Source organism: Salvelinus sp. IW2-2015, linkage group LG20 (assembly GCF_002910315.2).
Source record: "Salvelinus sp. IW2-2015 linkage group LG20, ASM291031v2, whole genome shotgun sequence".
NCBI lineage: Eukaryota > Metazoa > Chordata > Actinopteri > Salmoniformes > Salmonidae > Salvelinus > Salvelinus sp. IW2-2015.
Window position 1 is genome coordinate 9,953,312 of NC_036860.1, and position 20,449 is coordinate 9,973,760.

General features: G+C 43.2%; 1 protein-coding gene across 1 annotated transcript; it reads left to right on the forward strand.

Moving 5' to 3' along the window:
- Positions 1-813: 813 nt before the first annotated feature.
- Positions 814-7,753, forward strand: LOC111981212 (pyruvate dehydrogenase (acetyl-transferring) kinase isozyme 2, mitochondrial). The gene is made up of 11 exons (XM_024012381.2): positions 814-1,297; positions 1,923-2,064; positions 3,183-3,254; positions 3,542-3,726; positions 4,530-4,619; positions 4,860-4,937; positions 5,107-5,183; positions 5,338-5,436; positions 6,352-6,462; positions 6,675-6,788; positions 6,916-7,753. Exons 1-11 carry the CDS (start codon positions 1,180-1,182, stop codon positions 7,057-7,059), a joined length of 1,230 nt encoding a protein of 409 aa, XP_023868149.1. The 5' UTR covers positions 814-1,179; the 3' UTR covers positions 7,060-7,753.
- Positions 7,754-20,449: the final 12,696 nt, after the last annotated feature.

Genomic DNA, 20,449 nt, shown 5'->3' on the forward strand with positions numbered 1-20,449 from the left:
CTCTKTCTATGCTCTGTACTGTACCTCACCTTGTTGATGGAAACACATGCTCTGTCATTTCTATGTTGTGTTCTTAACCTTGTTATGGAAACACAGTGTCATGCCCACTCCATCAACTCTCACCTTGTTGTGAATGAACACCATAAAAGGATTATGGTGGCGTGTTTACTACTATAGCATACAATGGCACCACTTGATTTTACAGTCCTGTTTTAGATTGTATTTGCCTGGTATTGTCCAAGGGAATATATGTTCTATTTTCTAGACGGTAACAAGCAGGAATAAATCAATAACTTTCTAGTTATGTACTTTTTTTGCTAGTTATGTACTTTTTTTGCAAATGACTCAAATTCCTTTAGGATTTTTTTTTGCATAGCCTAGTTCACCAGATATGTAAGCTTGTTGTGATGGTCTTGACTTGTTTTTTTCTTTACCCCTCTCTGACTGGAATGGAGGGTGTGTGAAGTTCAGTGCTCCTTGACCAAGTATTGATACCATTACTGTAAACATGTAAAGTATTTTTGTACAGTATTGACCCAATGAAGACTAGTTGTCTGCTAATGGGGATCCAAATTCAAAACAAACAGGTTAACATGTTTTTGGGGTTGATGCCATGGTGACCATGCTTCCAAGTAAAATGAACACAGGAATGTGGAAATATTTAAATAAGCTATCAATTATAATGCGATAACCTATGCCCTGCATTCACAGAAAAAAAATCAAATTGAGCCCTTGTTTTCTGGACAGCAGTAGGCTACCATCCATGAACGTCACCTTGTTGAGGTTGTCAACAGCATAACATTGATTATTTCCAGACAGGCGACAGACGTAGGCTACCAGTAGGTTAATTGAGGTTATGTAAATTAGAGGTGGCATAAACAATCTGTCAACTCCATCATCATGCCCCGGTTGGGTTGTTGACCATATATTGTGGGGTGGGTTCCCAAGCACTGCGCACCCACCGCCCACTCTCATTGGCCAGTCCTGCGCATAAAGCAATGCTATTGGCTGGAGAAGTCTACTTCAAGACAATTCCGACTATCGCAATCTTCAGAAAATCAACATTGGTACGTAAACACTCRAGACAGACCTAAACTGACARCAGCTATACGTCTTGTATTCTGAACGGACATTTCGATTTTTCTTTACTATCAGAGGATTTTTTATTTGCCTTGCATAATGAAGTTTGTCAGATTCCTGATGAAGAACGCTGCTTTGGCAAACGTGCCAAAGCATATTGACCATTTCTCCAAATTCTCACCATCACCGTTGTCTATGAAGCAATTCTTGGATTTCGGTGAGTAGAATACAAAYTTAACAGCATCATTTTCAATTAACAATGTCATAATGTTGCTCTGCAAAGAATTCGAGCGACACAATGTTTCAATATTAATTTCAGTGTCGTGCACACTGATAGAGAGGGATGTCATTGTATGTTTTGCTAGCTTGCAGAATAATAGATGGTAGCAAATGTAAAGAAAATGGTAATTAAACCATAAACGATATAGTGGTGTAATCTCAATCTAAGCTACAACGCTGAATATGGTAATTAGATATCAAATTATAGTTGTTTATACTGCGTTGTCTCATGTGCAAACAATACTACATACGGATGTAGGCTGGTTCAAGTTTGACCACAAACAGCAGTCACATGTACTGAACATGTTTACATAAGGAAACCTGGTTKTTCCAGCTAGCCAATCATAATGTTTAAATGTWGGGTACAACGTTACCATTGTTTTCAGTAACGATATGAGATACGAAAGGAATAGGCAGARGCCTGTCTGAATAGGCCATAGTTTGGCATGCACAGATGATGATGAGGATAAATAATAATAGCTATTTTTATTACACAATTGTTTTGATATATCCTCAAACACTTTTGCTCTAGCTTATCTAACTTTGACACCCACCATCTCCAGGTTCTACAAATGCCTGCGAGAAGACATCCTTTGCCTTCCTCAGACAAGAACTCCCCGTCCGGTTGTCCAACATCATGAAAGAGCTCAACCTCTTACCGGACCGGTTGTTGACCACACCATCGGTGCAGCTGGTGCAACGCTGGTAAGAGCCAGCTAGMGCAATCAGGAATTTATCCGGAAATGTTTTACATAACTCGCGTTGTGTGTGAAAACGTAAACTTTTAACGGGACAGTAGGCTATAATGTCGCCCTATAATATACTATAATATATTGTGCTATAGTGTCAGCACAAAAGTGTTTATTGTTTGCAGCATAGCGTACATACCCGGGGTTTGATTAAGCAACGTTGTTGTTATGGTCATTTGGCCAATGCATAGCTCTAGTGTCCCAGCTGTGCGCCACTCGCTCGCGCTGTGAACTTTGTCCCAGTTCCCTCCCCTCCCCTCGTTGTTTTCGACTAACGGCTGTCTTGGCAGGAACACTTGAAACGAGGGGGGAAGTACAGTAGCCTACGTCCACCACTGCTACGCGCGCTCGAGTGCGAAAGGGGAACTTCAAGTGCAAACTGTACCATTGCACTTGTGTAATAGCCAATGAAAGCATATTGCACTTTGGAAGACACAAAATACCTTTTACGAAAAAAAWTAATGGCAGAAATCTAAGGTTTTAGAATGTGCATTGGAATGCCTTAACTCAATTTGATCATGTCATTTTATTGCACTTCAATGTTATAACATGATTTGACACTGTATAGTATTCTTTGGTTTATTTTATTGCTATGACTGCATTTTATGATGAGAAGCAGGCTGGAARGAAAAKCCTCRTGCAGAAATGAAGGCTCAYGTTGACTTGATTTAGTTGGACAGAAGAGGCTCACTGTGCTGTCCTAAGCAGCATATGATAGTGTCAGTGGAGTAGATTTCCTACTGTTGTGTGTATTGGAATCACATGGACATATTGAGACACACACACACAATGTGTCTAGCAATGCGAGATGGATGGGGGGTGTCCTGGTATCAGAGCGATGCAGGAATGGCACCTAGCTGGTCCAAAAGCCAACTGGAAAATGACCAGTGCAAAAGTACCKTCGCTATCTATTGACAGTCTCTATTGACAGAGCCTGAGACCCAATATCCTKTTGCTTTACTATTGAGAATCAATGTTTTTCAGTGTTTAAACAAATGTTGACAAGATGTCTGTTTGATTGTAACGTGGCAATAGTAAGGTCACTAAATKAACTCTTCCTTCTCTCTYTTCTAGGTACATCCAAAGCCTTATGGAGATCTTGGACTTCCTTGACAAGAGCCCAGACGACCACAGTGTCTTGCAATCGTAAGTTTGMACCAGCTTCCGCTAACTCCTCCGTATTGTGGTCCTGTGTGGCTCAATCGGTAGAGCGTGGTGTTTGCAATGCCAAGGGTTGTGGGGTTGATTCCCATCGTGGCCACCTGTACGTGAAATCTATGACTGTAAGTCGCTTTTGATAAAAGCGTCTTCTAGATGGCATATATTAATCATCCAATACTAACTCTGGAAAAACTAGCTAGTTATTGCATGTTGGGGGGAGGGAGATTGTTAAAGTCTAAGATWGACAGCCCCCTTTCTCTCCCTCTCTCCAGGTTTGTTGAGTCCCTGGAGACCATTAGGAACAGGCACAATGATGTGGTGCCCACTATGGCGCAGGGCGTCATTGAGTACAAAGACACCTTTGGCCAGGACCCGGTCACTAGCCTGAACATCCAGTACTTCCTGGACCGATTCTACATGAGCCGTATCTCCATCCGCATGCTCATCAACCAGCACAGTAAGTCCCGCCTCTTGAGGTCACATGCATTCCTCATTGATCAATTCAAAATAAGCTTGTCAGTTAAAGCAACTGTTTAATTTCAAACATAGTTTAGGGGATGTGTTTTTGGGACTTGCCAACCTCTCACCAATTCCAGAGGAGCAATTCTTAGTAAATAGCTGTTGCTGATGGTTGACTGGGATTCGCTTAAATCAGTTTGGCCATGATSAATCCAATTCCCCTTAACTGAACTTGCAACTCAAGCATAATGCAATGCAACAATTTGGCCCTGGCATTGAGCAAGCCGTTTGAAGCTGAGATTAATGCTTACACTGTTAGTCTTGACACACATCCAAGTAGTGTTCTAATTGTGCTGGCAACCAGCTATACAAGGGTTGGCATGGAAAGACTGGCAGAGGTACTTGCACATGCTGAGGTAGACTTGTTTTTGAYAGTCTCAGCCCGGARGCCTGACTATAGGACAGGAAATAGGGTTGTTATGAAAATAAAGACCTCACTTTACTTGTTTTGCCTCTAGAATGTTCCGACTATAGTAGGATAGTATTTTGTGTTGTCAGCTCTTATGAAACCAATGAAAAACAGGTTCAAACTGCTCACAGGGTTTGGACCACTCCCCCCCCACCTCAGCACTATTTGTCCAAGGTCATTCAAACAGAACTGGGCCTTGCCGGTCCTCTCCTGCCCAGTCTTGCCTTTTTCAATCATTCCCCAAAACATTTTGGACTTGGTCCACCACACGTAACATTCTAACTCTTCCCCCTTTTCCTTGCCTCCTCCCCTTGTCCCCTTTTTCTCTGCAGCGCTTGTTTTCGACGGGAACACCAACCCAGCCCACCCCAACACCATCGGGTGCATTGACTCCCTGTGTGATGTCACTGAAGTGATTCGAGGTAAGAGAACCAGTCTTTGGGGCTTACTCATTAAATTGGTCTGAGGTGAAAATGAGGTGGTAGGGGGATAGAAAGACCCAGTTGGAAGTGCTTATTCTGTTTATTTGAAGCCGGTAACTCACAGAGTGTCTCTACCTACATTTGGCAATCATGTCCATTTTTGTTTGCAGAGTGAGAGCTGGAAACAGCTAATTACATTTCTTTCAATTCTTTCATTCCTTCTCGTCTCTTTCTCTCCAGATGCGTTTGAGAGTGCCAAGATGCTCTGTGAGCAGTACTATCTCGGGGCCCCTGAGCTGGAGCTAAGGGAGATGAACTGTAAGCACAGCAGGCCTCTACACACCCTCACAATTAATGTGAATTTGAAGAAAAAAAACCACATTATCGTAAAAGCTTAATAGCATCACATGCAGTGCGTTAGTAGCTATAGGGAAATAAACTAATGCAATTATGCGAACTTCATAGTGTGTTATCCTTTCCTTTTCAGCCAACAATGTCAGAGATCCAATCCAGATCACTTATATCCCCTCCCATCTCTACCACATGCTGTTTGAGCTCTTCAAGGTGAGTCCATATGATGATATCTTAAAACTCAAAATGTATGACAGGGAGAACATTGGCTGCAAGACTTTAGTACAGAAATATCAAAGTATGATGGTGTTTGGTCAGATTTGATGTGTTGACAAATACCTGGACGTTCTCCTCCGATGTCCCCCAGAATGCCATGAGAGCTACAATTGAGACCCATGAAGTCAGCCACAACCTCCCACCCATCCGAGTCATGGTGGCCCTTGGCGGAGAGGACCTGTCAATCAAGGTGAGTGACAGGGCAGACTTCCAATCACAGTGCTCATATAGCCTCGCGGGAATTAGAATCGCGATGATGAGGGAACTGGGGCAAAGTGTAGAACGTTTGGAAACTTGGCGAACCAATATCTAAAACTGAACATTTCTAATACAGTTAAACTCCTTGAAACAACAAACCCAAAATAGAACCAACACATAGGCCTACAGTATGTGACCTCTAACCTTAAACCCAATCCTGTTATTCATTGAAACTCCCTCRCTGCATAACCACCTCAAAATCTTAGTTGAAACAACCCAGTGGTTTGTAAGAGAAAGATGATGCTGGCTGTAATGTTGTGCCATAGCTTACCTCTCTATTGTGCCCACAGCCTAGTTCACCCCCTAGTACAGCCTTAATTGAGTTATCCAAGGCATCATTCTTATCAATGATTAATGCAGAGCCACTGAGCCATGCTCTCATTAACAGGATTGGACAAAGTATATAAAGCCATATTTAGTAAGGGATTAACTAAAGCCGCTATTGGTTGATATCGTTAACCTTTCCCCCAATTAGAATCTTAGTAGCGGTGAATGTGAAACTATGGCTGTCTCAATGAATTGAGCTAAGTCCTCTCATAATCCACCTCCACCACCAGGTCCATCTGCTCACCTCTGCACTAGATGCCTAGATTATTATTCCTARTGACCTCAGCATTTTATTCTCTCTGGCCCAATGTTCTAATCTCAGGTTTATATAATAGGCTTTTTTTTTTCATGTATTCTTGCCCAATATGTAGTGTTAGTCGGTGTTAGCTCTACTTAAATAGACTCAGATTGAAAAATACAACATTTGAGATAATGTCAATAAATGGGTTTGAGCTGAGGTGTAATCTYTYTCTCTCTSTSTCKCKCTCTYTTTYTCTYTYTCTCTCTCTCTCTTTTTTAGGTGATGGATAGGGGTGGTGGTGTCCCCTTAAGAAAGATTGAGACACTCTTCAGCTACATGTACTCCACAGCTCCCAGACCYGACTTCGGTGACAATCACCGTGCCCCACTGGTGAGTGATACACACACACACATCTACTTATATAACCTCACAGAACCTAAAACCGCACAGACGCCATACTTACGACTAGATAACCTTGTTTTCTTTAGCAGTATTTCTCTACCTTGAGGCCAACGATCCTATTTTTAATTGTGCTAATAGTTCCAACTATGTCAATGTATTTTTGTTAGCCATAACATTTCCCCTATTGTGTGTCCCTCCAGGCTGGTTTTGGCTATGGGCTTCCCATTTCGCGCCTCTACGCGCGTTACTTCCAGGGAGACCTGCAGTTATACTCGATGGAGGGTCATGGTACTGATGCTGTCATTCACATGAAGGTAAGAGGCAACTACATACTACCTCCTTTTACACCTCAGATACTAATAACCTACTAATAATAAGTTGTCACATCCCTAGACATGCTAATTGCTAACTCTATCTTCCATCCCCCACTCTCTCCCTCAGGCATTGTCCACAGATTCAGTGGAGAGGCTTCCTGTGTTCAACAAGACAGCTCTGAAACACTACAAAGTTAACCTGGAGGCAGATGACTGGTGTGTTCCCAGTAAGGAACCACTGGACCTGGCCATACACAGAGTCGCCAAGTGAACTTTGACCTTTCAATTACCTTAAGCCCTAAGGAGAGAGAAAAAGGGCCAAATCTCAATGGGACCTAATGTTGACGTGGTGGTGGGGGAAAGACGTCGTGAACCAATCCTGGAGGAAGTCTAGAAGGGAAGAAGCCTCTGATTGCACAGCTTTAAAGCCCCTGGTGGTGTCCTGTTTCAGGAAGTGGGAAACCCGCTCACTTCCTGTCCTCACTAAAGTTGTGTTCCTAGGAAGGGGGGTTCAGGGACAGGGGATTGAACCAGTGCCTTAGAAAGGCCATCTTCCAAAGTGCAAGTGATTGTAGATCTCAAACTACCCTGCTCCCCAAATTGCTATACAGTCTGATCAGTGTGTTCCATCCCACACCAAGGCCCTTAGCGGGAGCCTCCTGCCCCACTTAGAACACCTGGATTTGGGGTTGACAGTGAAGGAGGGGAACCTGAAAGTGAATGAGGGGGGGGTGTGAAAAATAGATCCTGGCAAAGATAGATGGTCCGAGAAGGAGAAAAAAACAAAGGCGCAAGTGGGAGATCTTGTCATCCCAGTAGAACATGGGATTGACAATTACAGAGTGTTGAAGGTTTAGGTGAAGTACGYAGTCATGATGGTATTCACTGTGAAGAATAGCCACTTCATTTGAGGATTGTTTCAGTGGAGGTCGCATCAYTTCAAATCCTKATAAGAGTATGGGGAACACACMAAGGGGGTGTTACTTAGCCGTTATCAGTGTTGTAAAGCATGGAGACAGCCAGCGTCTGGTTAGCCTTGTTGGCACCACCCTTTGTTAGTCAGAGCAGCKATGTCCGGTTATAACCTGTTATGAAGATTGAAGTTGTAGCACCATAACTATTCGACTGTAGTATGGCAAACGTGTATTAAAGATAATGAGTGCCTATTGCCAAGTGGCCAACATTTCAAACATCAAACATTCTAATGTCCTTCTAATGTCCTTGATAATTGCCTATGCATGCAGACAACAGATTGTTCACGAATATTAGCCAATTAGTCATTGTTTTCCTTGTATAAAAATAATGTATATGGACCTACTTTTGTGTGGATTGGTCAGTGAGAAAAAATGTATACGCAACATTCTTTTCTTTCCATTATCTTTAACAAAATGTCCAAAACGCGTACAAGTACAGACAACCGAATGTATAGTTTGTGCTCATGTAGCCTTACGGGAATTAGAATCGCGATGATGAGAGAACCGGGGCAAAGTGTAGAAGTGTTGGAGACTTGGTGAACCAATATCTAAAACTGAAAGTTTCWAATACAATTCAACTCCTTGAAACAACAACCCYCAAAATAGAACCAACACATAGGCCTATGTGACCTCTAAGTTTATAATTGTGTTGGATGGAATTCCTTGCCTGTGTGAATAGCTTGATGTAGCATGTAGAAGAAAAYGTGGAGATGCCTTTTCTAAGATGGATGACTGCACTGTAGAAGTTTGTTACTGGTACCACCGTAGTGACAGTTTGTCCTGCTTTGCAATWGTATGAACACTATTGGTCCAGATGTGTGCGSATCCCTAGTTACAGTTGACCCAGTCAACTGAGTATCTTCTAATCAAGCCAGAACGCTAGTTTGGTTTGTATTATACTTGAATTGAACAAAATGTACATTTCGAATGTCTTGTTTTTATGAAGAAAGTGATTATGTAAAATAAATCATGTCAAATAAGGAAGTTATTTTTCTTGTCTTGATTAAAAAACAAACACATGCATGAACAACAACTGTGGTTCGATACTGTACCTCACAGCTAAGGTCAAAGGTCCGTCATACCTGCTAAATAAGCAGCCTTCTGGCCAGCGTATGCATTTATGACTGAGTTAAGTTCAATGCTGTGACTTACTGTGCTGATCCAGAGTCAGTCTCAGCATTTCAGCTCTACAGTCTGCTCTTCCTAGAACAGTTTAACATATCCATACTATCAGAGAACAAGGGGGCGGGAYGGAGAGAGCCTGATGCAGGAAGCAATCAATCTTGTCCCGTCTGGCGGCACCCTTGTAACCAATCAGAGAGGAGAGCACGGCCCAGCTTTATGTAACTTTCTCTTCAAGAGAGAAAAACAAGTGTAGGAGCCAGGAGCCTACCATGCATGGAGATATAGACCTGAGTTATATCAAGTATTGTTTCTCCACTGCCTTCAAAGGCACCTCATGAGTGTTGAATTGGCGTCTTTGTGKGACTCACTACAAATCTACAGAATTTGAATTTTGGGCCTTCAGTTGTAGCTGATACACTATACAGTTATGTACAGTACAAAATGAAATCACCATACCATATTTTTTTTACCTTTCCCGTTGCTTCATGCAAGATTTATATTTCAACAACGGGTAACTTGGGATGGTTTCATAACACGTTTCTTCTGCAGATGTTTATTCATTCACTTTCAAACTGATTTCCGTTTCTTRGAAAGGGTACATTCCTGGAAAGTGTGTATGTGTGTGTGCGAGGCAGCGCACAGTCAAACTGCTGTGCTCCTCTCATTTTAGAACATTTTGTACAGCAGACGTTTGTGGATGTGGTTGGTTAGGCCTGTATGTTATATGAGGCGGAGCGCAATCAGAGAAGTGATTCAAAATWTGACAAACCTCTGCAAGTACCAAATTGTCATACTTGAGTAAAATTWAAGTAAAAGTGAGTCACCCAGTATTTGAGCAAAAGCATAAATGTAATTGGTTTTAGATATACTTTTTTACCTTTATTTAACTAAGCAATTCAGTTAAGAACAAATTCTTATTTTCAATGACAGCCTAGGAACAGTGGGTTAAATGCCTTATTCAAGGGCGGAACAACAGATTTATACCTTGTCAGCTCAGGGATTTGAACTTGCAACCTTTCAGTTACTAGTCCAATGCTCTAACCACAAAGCTACACTGCTGCCCCAAGTATACTTGATAAGTATCAAAAGTAAATGTAMTTGCCAAAATATTATTAAGTATCAAAAGTAAAAGTATAAATTATTWAAAATTCCTTATATTACGCAAATCAGACAGCACCATTTTCTTTTCTTTTTTTCAATTTACAGATAGCCAGGGGAACACTCCAACACTCGGACATCATTTACAAACAAAGCATTTGTGTTTAGTGAGTCCGCCAGATYAGAGGCAGTAGGGATGACCATGGATATTCTCTTGATAAGTGTGTAAATTAGACAATTTTCCTGTCCTGCTAAGCATTCAAAATGTAACGAGTACTTTTGGGTGTCAGTGAAACTGTATGGAGTAAAAATAACATTATTTTCTTTAGGAATGTATTGAAGTAAAAGTAAAAGTTGTCAAAAATATAAAAGGTCAAGTACAGATACTGCAAATAACTACTTAAGTAGTACTTTCAAGTATTTTTGCTGAAGTACTTTACACCACTGTTTACGAATGATTTCAAAATGAATGAGGTGGCAGACTGGAGAGAGGTGGGGTGCATAGGGGACTTTCTGGAGACTTCRCCCATCATGCAGGGTGTTTGTGGGGACTTTGGCCGCATTAGATTTTTATTACCGCAATGTCCATGTCTGGTACACYGACACACCTCAGTGAGATAAGAGCCGAGTGGGTAGACTGGAAACGAGGGAAGAATGAACAGACGGGTAGAGGAAATCTGACGCACAGACAGACAGGTTACATAAAGCCCTGGTGAATCTAGTGTGGGCAGACTGGTTGGGGTGAAGGTTGGGTATGCGAAGCACCCGTATCTTTGCCAACGGTTCAAAGCACCACTGTGTTAATGTTATTTCCCCTGGCTCCCGTTCATCAGTACTGTATGAATGGACCAAGCACCTGCCTGGAGAATGACTGAGTGGTGGGTGTCCCAAAGAAGTAAACTATATCTGGACAGTAAAGGCCCCACACTTAAATGGTTAAGCCGTATTCCATGCAGGTTGAGTTTCATAAGGTTATTTCAATGGGTTGACCACATTTCGATAACATCTTGACTAACTTCTGATGAAAAAATGACAGGTATGACCTATCAGCTGTATGCCATGTAAAATCTTATTGATGGCTTTATATAAATATACAATCCATACTGCAATAGGACTATAAGGTGAGGACATAGCTGCGGGAAGAAGGGGGTGCTGAGGGTAATGCACCCCCTGATAATTTACATTCAGAAAGTATTCAGACCGCATGACTTTTTCCACATTTTGTTACGTTACAGCCTTATTCTAAAATGTCTTAAATATTTTTTTTYCCTCATCAATCTACACACAATACACCATAACAAAAAGAAAAATACAGTTTTAAGACATTTTGCAAATGTTTCCATTGATCATCCTTGAGATGTTTCTASAACATTATTGGACTCCATCTGTGGTAAATTCAACTGATTGGAAATTATTTGGAAAGGCACACACCTGTCTATATAAGGTCCCACAGTTGACAGGGCATGTCAGAGCAAAAACCAAGCCATTAGGTCGAAGGAATTGTCCGTAGAGCTCAGAGAAAGGATTGTGTCGAGGCACAGATCTGGGGAAGAGTACCAACACAATTCTGTAGCATTGAAGGTCCCCRAGAACATAGTGGCCTCCATCATTCTTAAATGGAAGRAATTTGGAACCACCAAGACTCTTCCTAGSGCTGKCCGCCCGGCCAAACTGAGCAATCGGGGGAGAAGAGCCTTGGTCAGAGAGGTGACCAAGAACCCAATGGTCACTCTGACAGAGCTCCAGAGTTCCTYTGTGGAGATGGGAGAACCTTCCAGAAGGACAAYCATCTCTGCAGCACTCCACCAATCAGGCCTTTATGGTAGATTTGCCAGACGGAACCACTCCTCAGTAAAAAGACACATGGCAGACCGCTTGGAGTTTGACCAAAAGGCACCTGAAGGGACCTCAGACCATGAGAAACACGATTCAAATCAAATCAAATTTTATTAGTCACAGGTGCTAAATCAACAGTTGTAGACCTTACAGTGAAATGCTTACTTACGAACCACTAACCAACAATGCAGTTTAAAAATAATACCAATAAGAATAAGAAATAAAAGTAACATGTAATTAAATAGCAGCAGTGAAATAACAATAGCGAGACTTATTACAAGGGGGTACCAGTACAGAGTCAATGTGCGGGGGCATCGGTTAGTCTAGGTAATTGAGGTAATATGTACATGTAGGTAGAGTTATTAAAGTGACTATGCGTAGATGATGACAACAGAGAGTAGCAGTGGTGTCAAAGGGAGGGGGGATGCAAATAGTCTGTTAGCCATTTGACGAGATGTTCAGGAGTCTTATGGCTTGGGGGTAGAAGCTGTTTAGAAGCCTCTTGGACCTAGACTTGGCGCTCTGGTACCGCTTGCTGTGCGGAAGCAGAGAGAACAGTCTATGACTAAGGTGGCTGGAGTCTTTGACAAATTTTAGGCCTTCCTCTGACGCTGGTTATAGAGGTCCTGGATGGCAGGAAGCTTGGCCCCAGTGATGTACTGGGCCATATGCACTACCCTCTGTAGTGCCATGGAGCAGAGGCTGAGCAGTTGCCATACCAGGCAGTGATGCAAGCAGTCAGGATGCTCTCGATGGTGCAGCTGTAGAACCTTTTGACGATCTGAGGACTCATGCCAAATCTTTYCAGTTGCCTGAGGGGGAATAGGTTTTGTTGTGCCCTCTTCACGACTGTCTTGGTGTGCTTGGACCATGTTAGTTTGTTGGTGATGTGGAGGCGTGCTCGGTCCTCCCTGTTGTCCACAATCATGTCCTTTGTCTTGATCACATTGAGGGAGAGGTTGTTGTCCTTGTACCACACGGCCAGGTCTCTGACCTCCTCCCTATAGGCTGTCTCGTCGTTGTTGTCGGTGATCAGGCATACCACTGTTGTGTCATCGGCAAACTTAATGATGGTGTTGGAGTCGTGCCTGGCCGTGCAGTTACTAGTGAACAGGGAGTACAGGAGGGGACTGAGCACGCACCGCTGAGGGGCCCCTGTGTTGAGGATCAGCGTGGCGGATGTGTTGTTACCTACCCTTCCCACCTGGTGGCGGCCCGTCAGGAAGTCCAGGATCCAGTTGCAGAGGGAGGTGTTTAGTCCCAGGGTCCTTAGCTTATTGATGAGCTTTGAGGGCACTATGGTTTTGAACGCTGAGCTGTAGTCAATKAATAGCATTCTCACATAGGTGTTCCTTTTGTCCAGGTGGGAAAGGGCAGTGTGGAGTGCAATAGAGATTGCATCATCTGTGGATCTGTTAGGGCGGTATGCAAATGGGAGTGGGTCTAGGGTTTCTGGGATAATGCTGATGTGAGCTATGACCAGCCTTTCAAAGCACTTCATGGTTACAGACGTGAGTGCTACGGGTCGGTAGTCATTTCGGCAGGTTACTTTAGTGTTCTTGGGCACAGGGACTATGGTGGTCTGCTTGAAACATGTTGGTATTACAGACTCAGACAGGGAGAGGTTGAAAATGTCAGTGAAGACACTTGCCAGTTGGTCAGCTTATGATCGCAGTACACGTCCTGGTAATCCACCTGGCCCTGCGGCCTTGTGAATGTTGACCTGTTTAAAGGTCTTACTCACATCGACTGCGGAGAGCGTGATCACACAGTCTTCCGGAACAACTGGTGCTCTCATGCATGTGTCAGTGTTATTTGCCTCGAAGCGAGCATAGAAGTAGTTTAACTCGTCTGGTAGGCTCGTGTCACTGGGCAGCTCTCGACTGTGCTTCCCTTTGTAGTCTGTAATCCGACGAGCGTCAGAGCCGGTGTAGTACGATTCGATCTTAGTCCTGTATTGACTCTTTGCCTATTTGATGGTTCGTCTGAGGGCATAGCTGGATTTCTTATAAGCTTCCGGGTTAGATTCACTGGTCTGATGAAACCAAGATTAAACTCTTTAGCCTGAATGCCAAGCGTCACGTCTGGAGGAAACCTGGCACCATCCCTACAGTGAAGCATGGTGGTGGCAGCATCATGCTGTGGGGATATTTTTCAGTGGCAGGGACTGGGAGACYAGTCAGGATCGAGGTAAAGATAAACAGAGCAAAGTACAGGGAGATCCTTGATGAAAACCTGCTCCAGAGTGCTCAGGACCTCCGACTGGGGTGAAGGTTCACCTTCCAACAGGACAACGACCCAAAGCACACAGCCAAGACAACGCAAGAGTGGCTTCGGGACAAGTCTCTGAATGTCCTTGAGTGGCCCAGCCAGAGCCCAGACTTGAACCCGATCAAACATCTCTGGAGAACCTGAAAATAGCTGTGCAGCGRTGCTCCCCATCCAACTTGACAGAGCTTGAGAGGACATGCAGAGAAGAATGAGAGAAACTCCCCAAATGCTCAATTAGATTCGAGTTTGTAATCGCTGCTAAAGGTGCTTCAACATAGTACTGAGTAAAGGGTCTGAATGCTTATGTAAATGTGATATTTCAGGTTTTTATTTTTTATAAATGATCTAGGATGTCTTAAAACCTGTTTTTACTTTGTCATTATGGGGCATTGTGTGTGGACTGTTGAGGGGAAAAAAACGTGTTCATCAATTTTAGAATAAGGCTGTAACGTAACAAAATGTGGAAAAAGTCAAGGGGTCTGAATATTTTGCAAATTATTATTTTTGTATTTTTGTCATTTTGATATTGTTTTTCTGCACAAAGCCTTTATTACTCCTGTATTAGCAGAAGAAAATGCTCCTCGGCACCCATTAAGGTTAGGGTTAGTAATTAGGGTTAGCAGTGTGGTGAAGGTTAGGTTAAAAATAAGACCACTCTAATAGTACCACTCTGAAGAGTTGCCTCCAAAACAAGATTCATGACGAAKAACGCTAACCTGTGTCAGCTGCTGAGGATTCGGCAAAGGCTATTTGCTGAGGACGCACACAAAAAGGGAAGGAATAGAGCTGCCTATTCTCTGACTCCAGACAGTGTGTGTGTCAGTGAACTCTTTTCGTCAACACTAAAGCACACCATGGCATGCCTCACAGACTGCATCAATATGTGCATCTTGTTGTTTATATACACTTGTGTTGTCTGACTGCTTGAGTATCTGGTCTTTAAGATCAGTATCAGCGTTTATGAGTGTGTCCCTGACTTCACGGAGCCTAACTATCTACCCAGGTGGTAAACAAGTCTGCATGTGTGAGCGACGTGATCGGGTGTGGTGGACATTATTGGGGCTAGCATCACTGTTTAGTCAAAGCCAAAGTTCAACAAGACTGCTATCTACAGTAGCCTATCTCGCCCCGTATTGCAAAAAACACAACTTCCTGTGAGTAGTGAYCTGGATSTGACATAACTAAAACACATACTGTACACATTAGATTACATTTGATTAGATTCGTTTATTAGTCATGTGCACAGGGTCGCAGATGTAATCGCAGGGTACAGTAAAATTCTTATGCTCCGAGCTCCAACAGTGCAGGTAAAGAAGGAGAAAAAACAACAATTATATATACAAATGTACAACTGTTGCGGTGTAGAATGGTCATATGGGAAGCAGTGGGGGGTCGTGGGGAGTGAGAAGTGAATGAAAAAAGAATACAAAAATATAGATTTACAGCTGTAACAATGGTAAATGTCCATTGGGGTGGGGCAGTGTAAATGTGCTGGGGGGGTAGATATCCATATGGGACAAACAGACTAAGAAATAAGCACTCAGCTATAAAATAACAAGATAAAAAAAAAACATACATAGGAAAGTAACTACAATAAAAAAAAAAGAAACAAAGCCGCAAATAGAAATGAAGCGAAAATAGAAATCAAAAAAAAAAATTAAGTGGTCTCAACTACAAAAGACATAGAGAAAGCAAGAACACTAGCTACAAAATGAGAAAAAAAAAGCAGAAACTACAAACATAAGGTAAAGCCAAAGAAGCGAACAACAACAAGAAAGTCAGTAAGCAGCAAATGGGGGGACAGTTTTAGCCATGATACTCCTATACTGCCCACATCTGAGTGATGGAAGCAGGTAGAACGCTTCGGGTAGCCTTCCACAAGCTTCCCACAATAAATTGGGTGAATTTTGGCCCATTCCTCCTGACAGAGCTGGTGTAACTGAGTCAGGGTTGTAAGGCCTCCTTGCTCGCACACTCTTTTTCAGTTCTGCCGACACATTTTCTATAGGATTGAGGTCAGGGCTTTGTGATGGCCACTCCAATACCTTGACTTTGTTGTCCTTCAGCCATTTTGCCACAACTTTGGAAGTATGCATGGGGTCATTGTTCATTTGGAAGACCCATTTGTGACCAAGCTTTAACTTCTTGACTGATGTCTTGAGATGTTGCTTCGATATATCCACATAATTTTCCTTCTCATGACGCCATCAATTTTGTGAAGTGCACCAGTCCCTCCTACAGCAAAGCACCCCCACAACATGATGCTGCCACCCCGTGCTTCACGGTTGGGATGGTGTTCTTTGGCTTGCAAGCCACCCCCTTTTTCCTCCAAACATAACGATGGTCATTATGGTCAAACAGTTCTATTTTTGTTTCATCAGACCAGAGGACATTTCTCCAAAAAGTACCATCGTTGTCCACATGTGCAGTTGCAAACCGTCGTCTGGCTTTTTTATGGCGGTTTATGGCTTCTTTATGGCTTCTTCCTTGCAGAGTGGCCTTTCACGTTGTGTCGATATAGGACTCGTTTTACTGTGGATATAGATACTTGTGTACCTGTTTCCTCCAGCATCTTCACAAGGTACTTTGCTGTTGTTCTGGGATTGATTTGCMCTTTTCCCACCAAAGTACGTTCATCTCTAGGAGACAGAACGCGTCTCTTTCCTGAACGTTATGACGGCTGCGTGGTCCCATGGTGTTTATACTTGCATACTATTATTTGTACAGATGAACGTGGTACCTTCAGGCGTTTGGAAATAGCTCCCAAGGATGAACCAGACTTGTGGAGGTCTACAATTATTTTTCTGAGGTCTTGGCTGATTTCTTTTGATTTTCCCATGATGTCAAGCAAAGAGGCACTGAGTTTGAAGGTAGGCCATGAAATACATCCACAGGTACACCTCCAATTGACTCAAATGATGTCAGAAGCTTCTAAAGCCATGACATCATTTTCTGGAATTTACCAAGCTGTTTAAAGGTACAGTCAACTTAGTGTATGTAAACTTCTGACCCACTGGAATTGTGATACAGTGAATTAAAAAGAAGAGAGATTGGTTCAGTGAACTGTATGGAGTAGAAAATAACATTATTTTCTTTAGGAATTGGTATTGAAGTAAAACTAAAAGTTGTCAAAGAATATAAAAGGTCAAGTACAGTGATACTGCCAAACTACTTAAGTTAGTATTTCAAGTATTTTTGCTGAAGTATTTACACAAACTGTTTACGAATGATTTCAAATGAATGAGGATGGCAGGGACTGGAGAGAGGTGGGGTGGCATAGGGGAACTTTCTGGAGACTCGCCCAGCATGCACGGTGGTTTTGTGGGGACTTTGCCGCCATTAAGATTTTTATTAATCGCGCAATGTCCATGTCTGGTTACACTACACCCACACCTCAGTGGATTAAGAGCCGAGTGGTGTAGACTTGGAAACGAGGGAAGAATGAACAGACGGGTAGTAGGAAATCTGAACGCACAGACAGGACAGGTTCATAAAGCCCTGGTGAATCTAGGTGCTGGCAGACTGGTTTGGGGTGAAGGTTGGGTACTGCGAGCACCCTATCCTTGCCACGGTTTCAAAGCACCACTGTGTTAATGTTATTTCCGCCTGGTCCCGTTCATCAGTACTGTATGAATGGACAAAGCCACCTGCCTGGGAGATGGACTGAGTGGTGGGTTGTCCCAAAGAAGTTAAACTATATCTGGACAAGTAAAGGCCCCCACACTTAAATGGTTAAGCCGTCATCCATTAGCAGGTTGAGTTCATAAGGTTTTATTTCAATGGCGCTACACATTTCATAACATCCTTGACTTATTCTGATGAAAAAACTGACAGGTATGACCTAGTAGCTGTATGCCATGTAAATCTTATTGATGCTTTTATATAAATTATACAATCCCATACTGCAATAGGACTAATAAGGTGAGGACACTAGCTGCGGGAAGAAGGGGGTGCTGAGGGTAATGCACCCCCGATAATTTACATTCAGAAAGTATTCGACGATGACTGTTTTCCACATTTTGTTACGTTACAGGCCTTTATTCTAAAATGTTTAAATATTTTTTTCTCCTCATCAATTACACCAATAAACACATAACAAAAGAAAAATACACGTTTTAAGGGACATTTTTGGCAAATGTTTCCATTCATTCATCCTTGAGATGTTCTACAACATTATTGGACTCCATCTGTGGTTAAGATTCAAACTGATTGCGGAAATTATTTGGAAAGGCACCACACCTGTCTATATAAGGTTCCCCATTGACAGGCGCATGTTCAAGCAAAAACCATAGCCATTAGTCGAAGGAATTGTCCGTAGAGCTCAGAGAAAGGATTTGTTCGAGGGCACAGGAGAGATCTGGGGAAGAGTACAACCACAATTCTGTAGCATTGAAGGTCCCCGAGAAATAGTTGGCCTCCAATCATTCTTTAAATTGGAAGGGAATTTGGAACCGACCAAGACTCTTCCTAGCCTGGCGCTCCGGCCAAACACTGAGCAATCGGGGGAGAAGAGCGCTTGGTCAGAGAAGGCTGACTAAGACACCAATGCGTCAACTCTTGACAGGCTCCGAGTTCCTTTGTGGAGATGGGGAGAACCTTCAGAAGGGGACAACCATCTCTGCAGGCACTTCCACCAGATCAGGTGCCTTTATGGTAGATTTGCGCAGAGCGGAAAACTCCTAGTAAAAAGACACATGGCAGATCCGCTTGGAGTTTGACAAAGGCACCTGAAGGGACCTCAGCAATGAGAAACACGATTCCAAATAAAATCCAAATTTATTAGTACAGGGCTAAATCAACAGTTGTAGACCTTACAGTGAAATGCTTACTTACGAACCACTAACCAACAATGCAGTTTAAAAATAATACAATAAGAATAAGAAATAAAAGTAACATGTATTAATAGCAGCAGTGAAATAACAATAGCGAGACTATATCAAGGGGGTACCAGTACAGAGTCAATGTGCGGGGCATCGGTTAGTCTAGGTAATTGAGGTAATATGTACATGTAGGTAGAGTTATTAAAGTGACTATGCGTAGATGATGACAACAGAGAGTAGCAGTGGTGTCAAAGGGAGGGGGGATGCAAATAGTCTGAGTTAGCCATTTGACGAGATGTTTCAGGGAGTCTTATGGCTTGGGGGTAGAAGCTGTTTAGAAGCCTCTTGGACCTAGACTTGGCGCTCTGGTACCGCTTGCTGTGCGGAAGCAGAGAGAACAGTCTATGACTAAAGGTGGCTGGAGTCTTGACAAATTTAGGGCCTTCCTCTGACGCTGGTATAGAGGTCCTGGATGGCAGGAAGCTTGCCCAGTGATGTACTGGGCCATATGCACTACCTCTGTAGTGCCATGGAGCAGAGGCTGAGCAGTTGCCATTACCAGGCAGTGATGCAAGCAGTCAGGATGCTCTCGATGGTGCAGCTGTAGAACCTTTGTGAAGATCTGAGGACTCATGCCAAATCTTTTCAGTTGCCTGAGGGGGAATAGGTTTTGTGTGTGCCCTCTTCACGACTGTCTTTGGTGTCTTGGACCATGTTAGTTTGTTGTGATGTGGAGGCGTGCTCGGTCCTCTGTTGTCCACAATCATGTCCTTTGTCTTGATCACATTGAGGGAGAGGTTGTTGTCCTTGTACCACACGGCCAGGTCTCGACCTCCTCTATAGGCTGTCTCGTCGTTGTTGTCGGTGATCAGCGCATACCACTGTTGGTGTCATCGGCAAACTTAATGATGGTGTTGGAGTCGTGCCTGGCGTGTGCAGTTACTAGTGAACAGGGAGTACTAGAGGGGACTGAGCACGCACCGCTGAGGGGCCCCTGTGTTTGAGAGATCAGCGTGGCGGATGTGTTTGTTACCTACCCTTCCCACACCTGGTGGCGGCCCGTCAGGAAGTCCAGGATCCAGTGCAGAGGGAGGTGTTTAGTCCAGGGTCCTTAGCTTATTGATGAGCTTTGAGGGCACTATGGTTTTGAAGCGCTGAGCTGTAGTCAATTAATAGCATTCTCACATAGGTGTTCCTTTTGTCCAGGTGGAAAGGGCAGTGTGAGTGCAATAGAGATTGCATCATCTGTGGATCTGTTAGGGCGTATGCAAATGGGAGGTGGGTCTAGGGTTTCTGGGATAATGCTTGATGTAGCTATGACCAGCCTTTCAAAGCACTTCATGGTTACAGACTGAGTGCTACGGGTCGGTAGTCATTTCGGCAGGTTACTTTAGTGTTCTTGGGCCACAGGGACTATGGTGGTCTGCTTGAAACATGTTGGTATTACAGACTCAGACAGGGAGAGGTTGAAAATGTCAGTGAAGACACTTGCCAGTTGGTCAGCTTATGATCGCAGTACACGTCCTGGTATCCACCT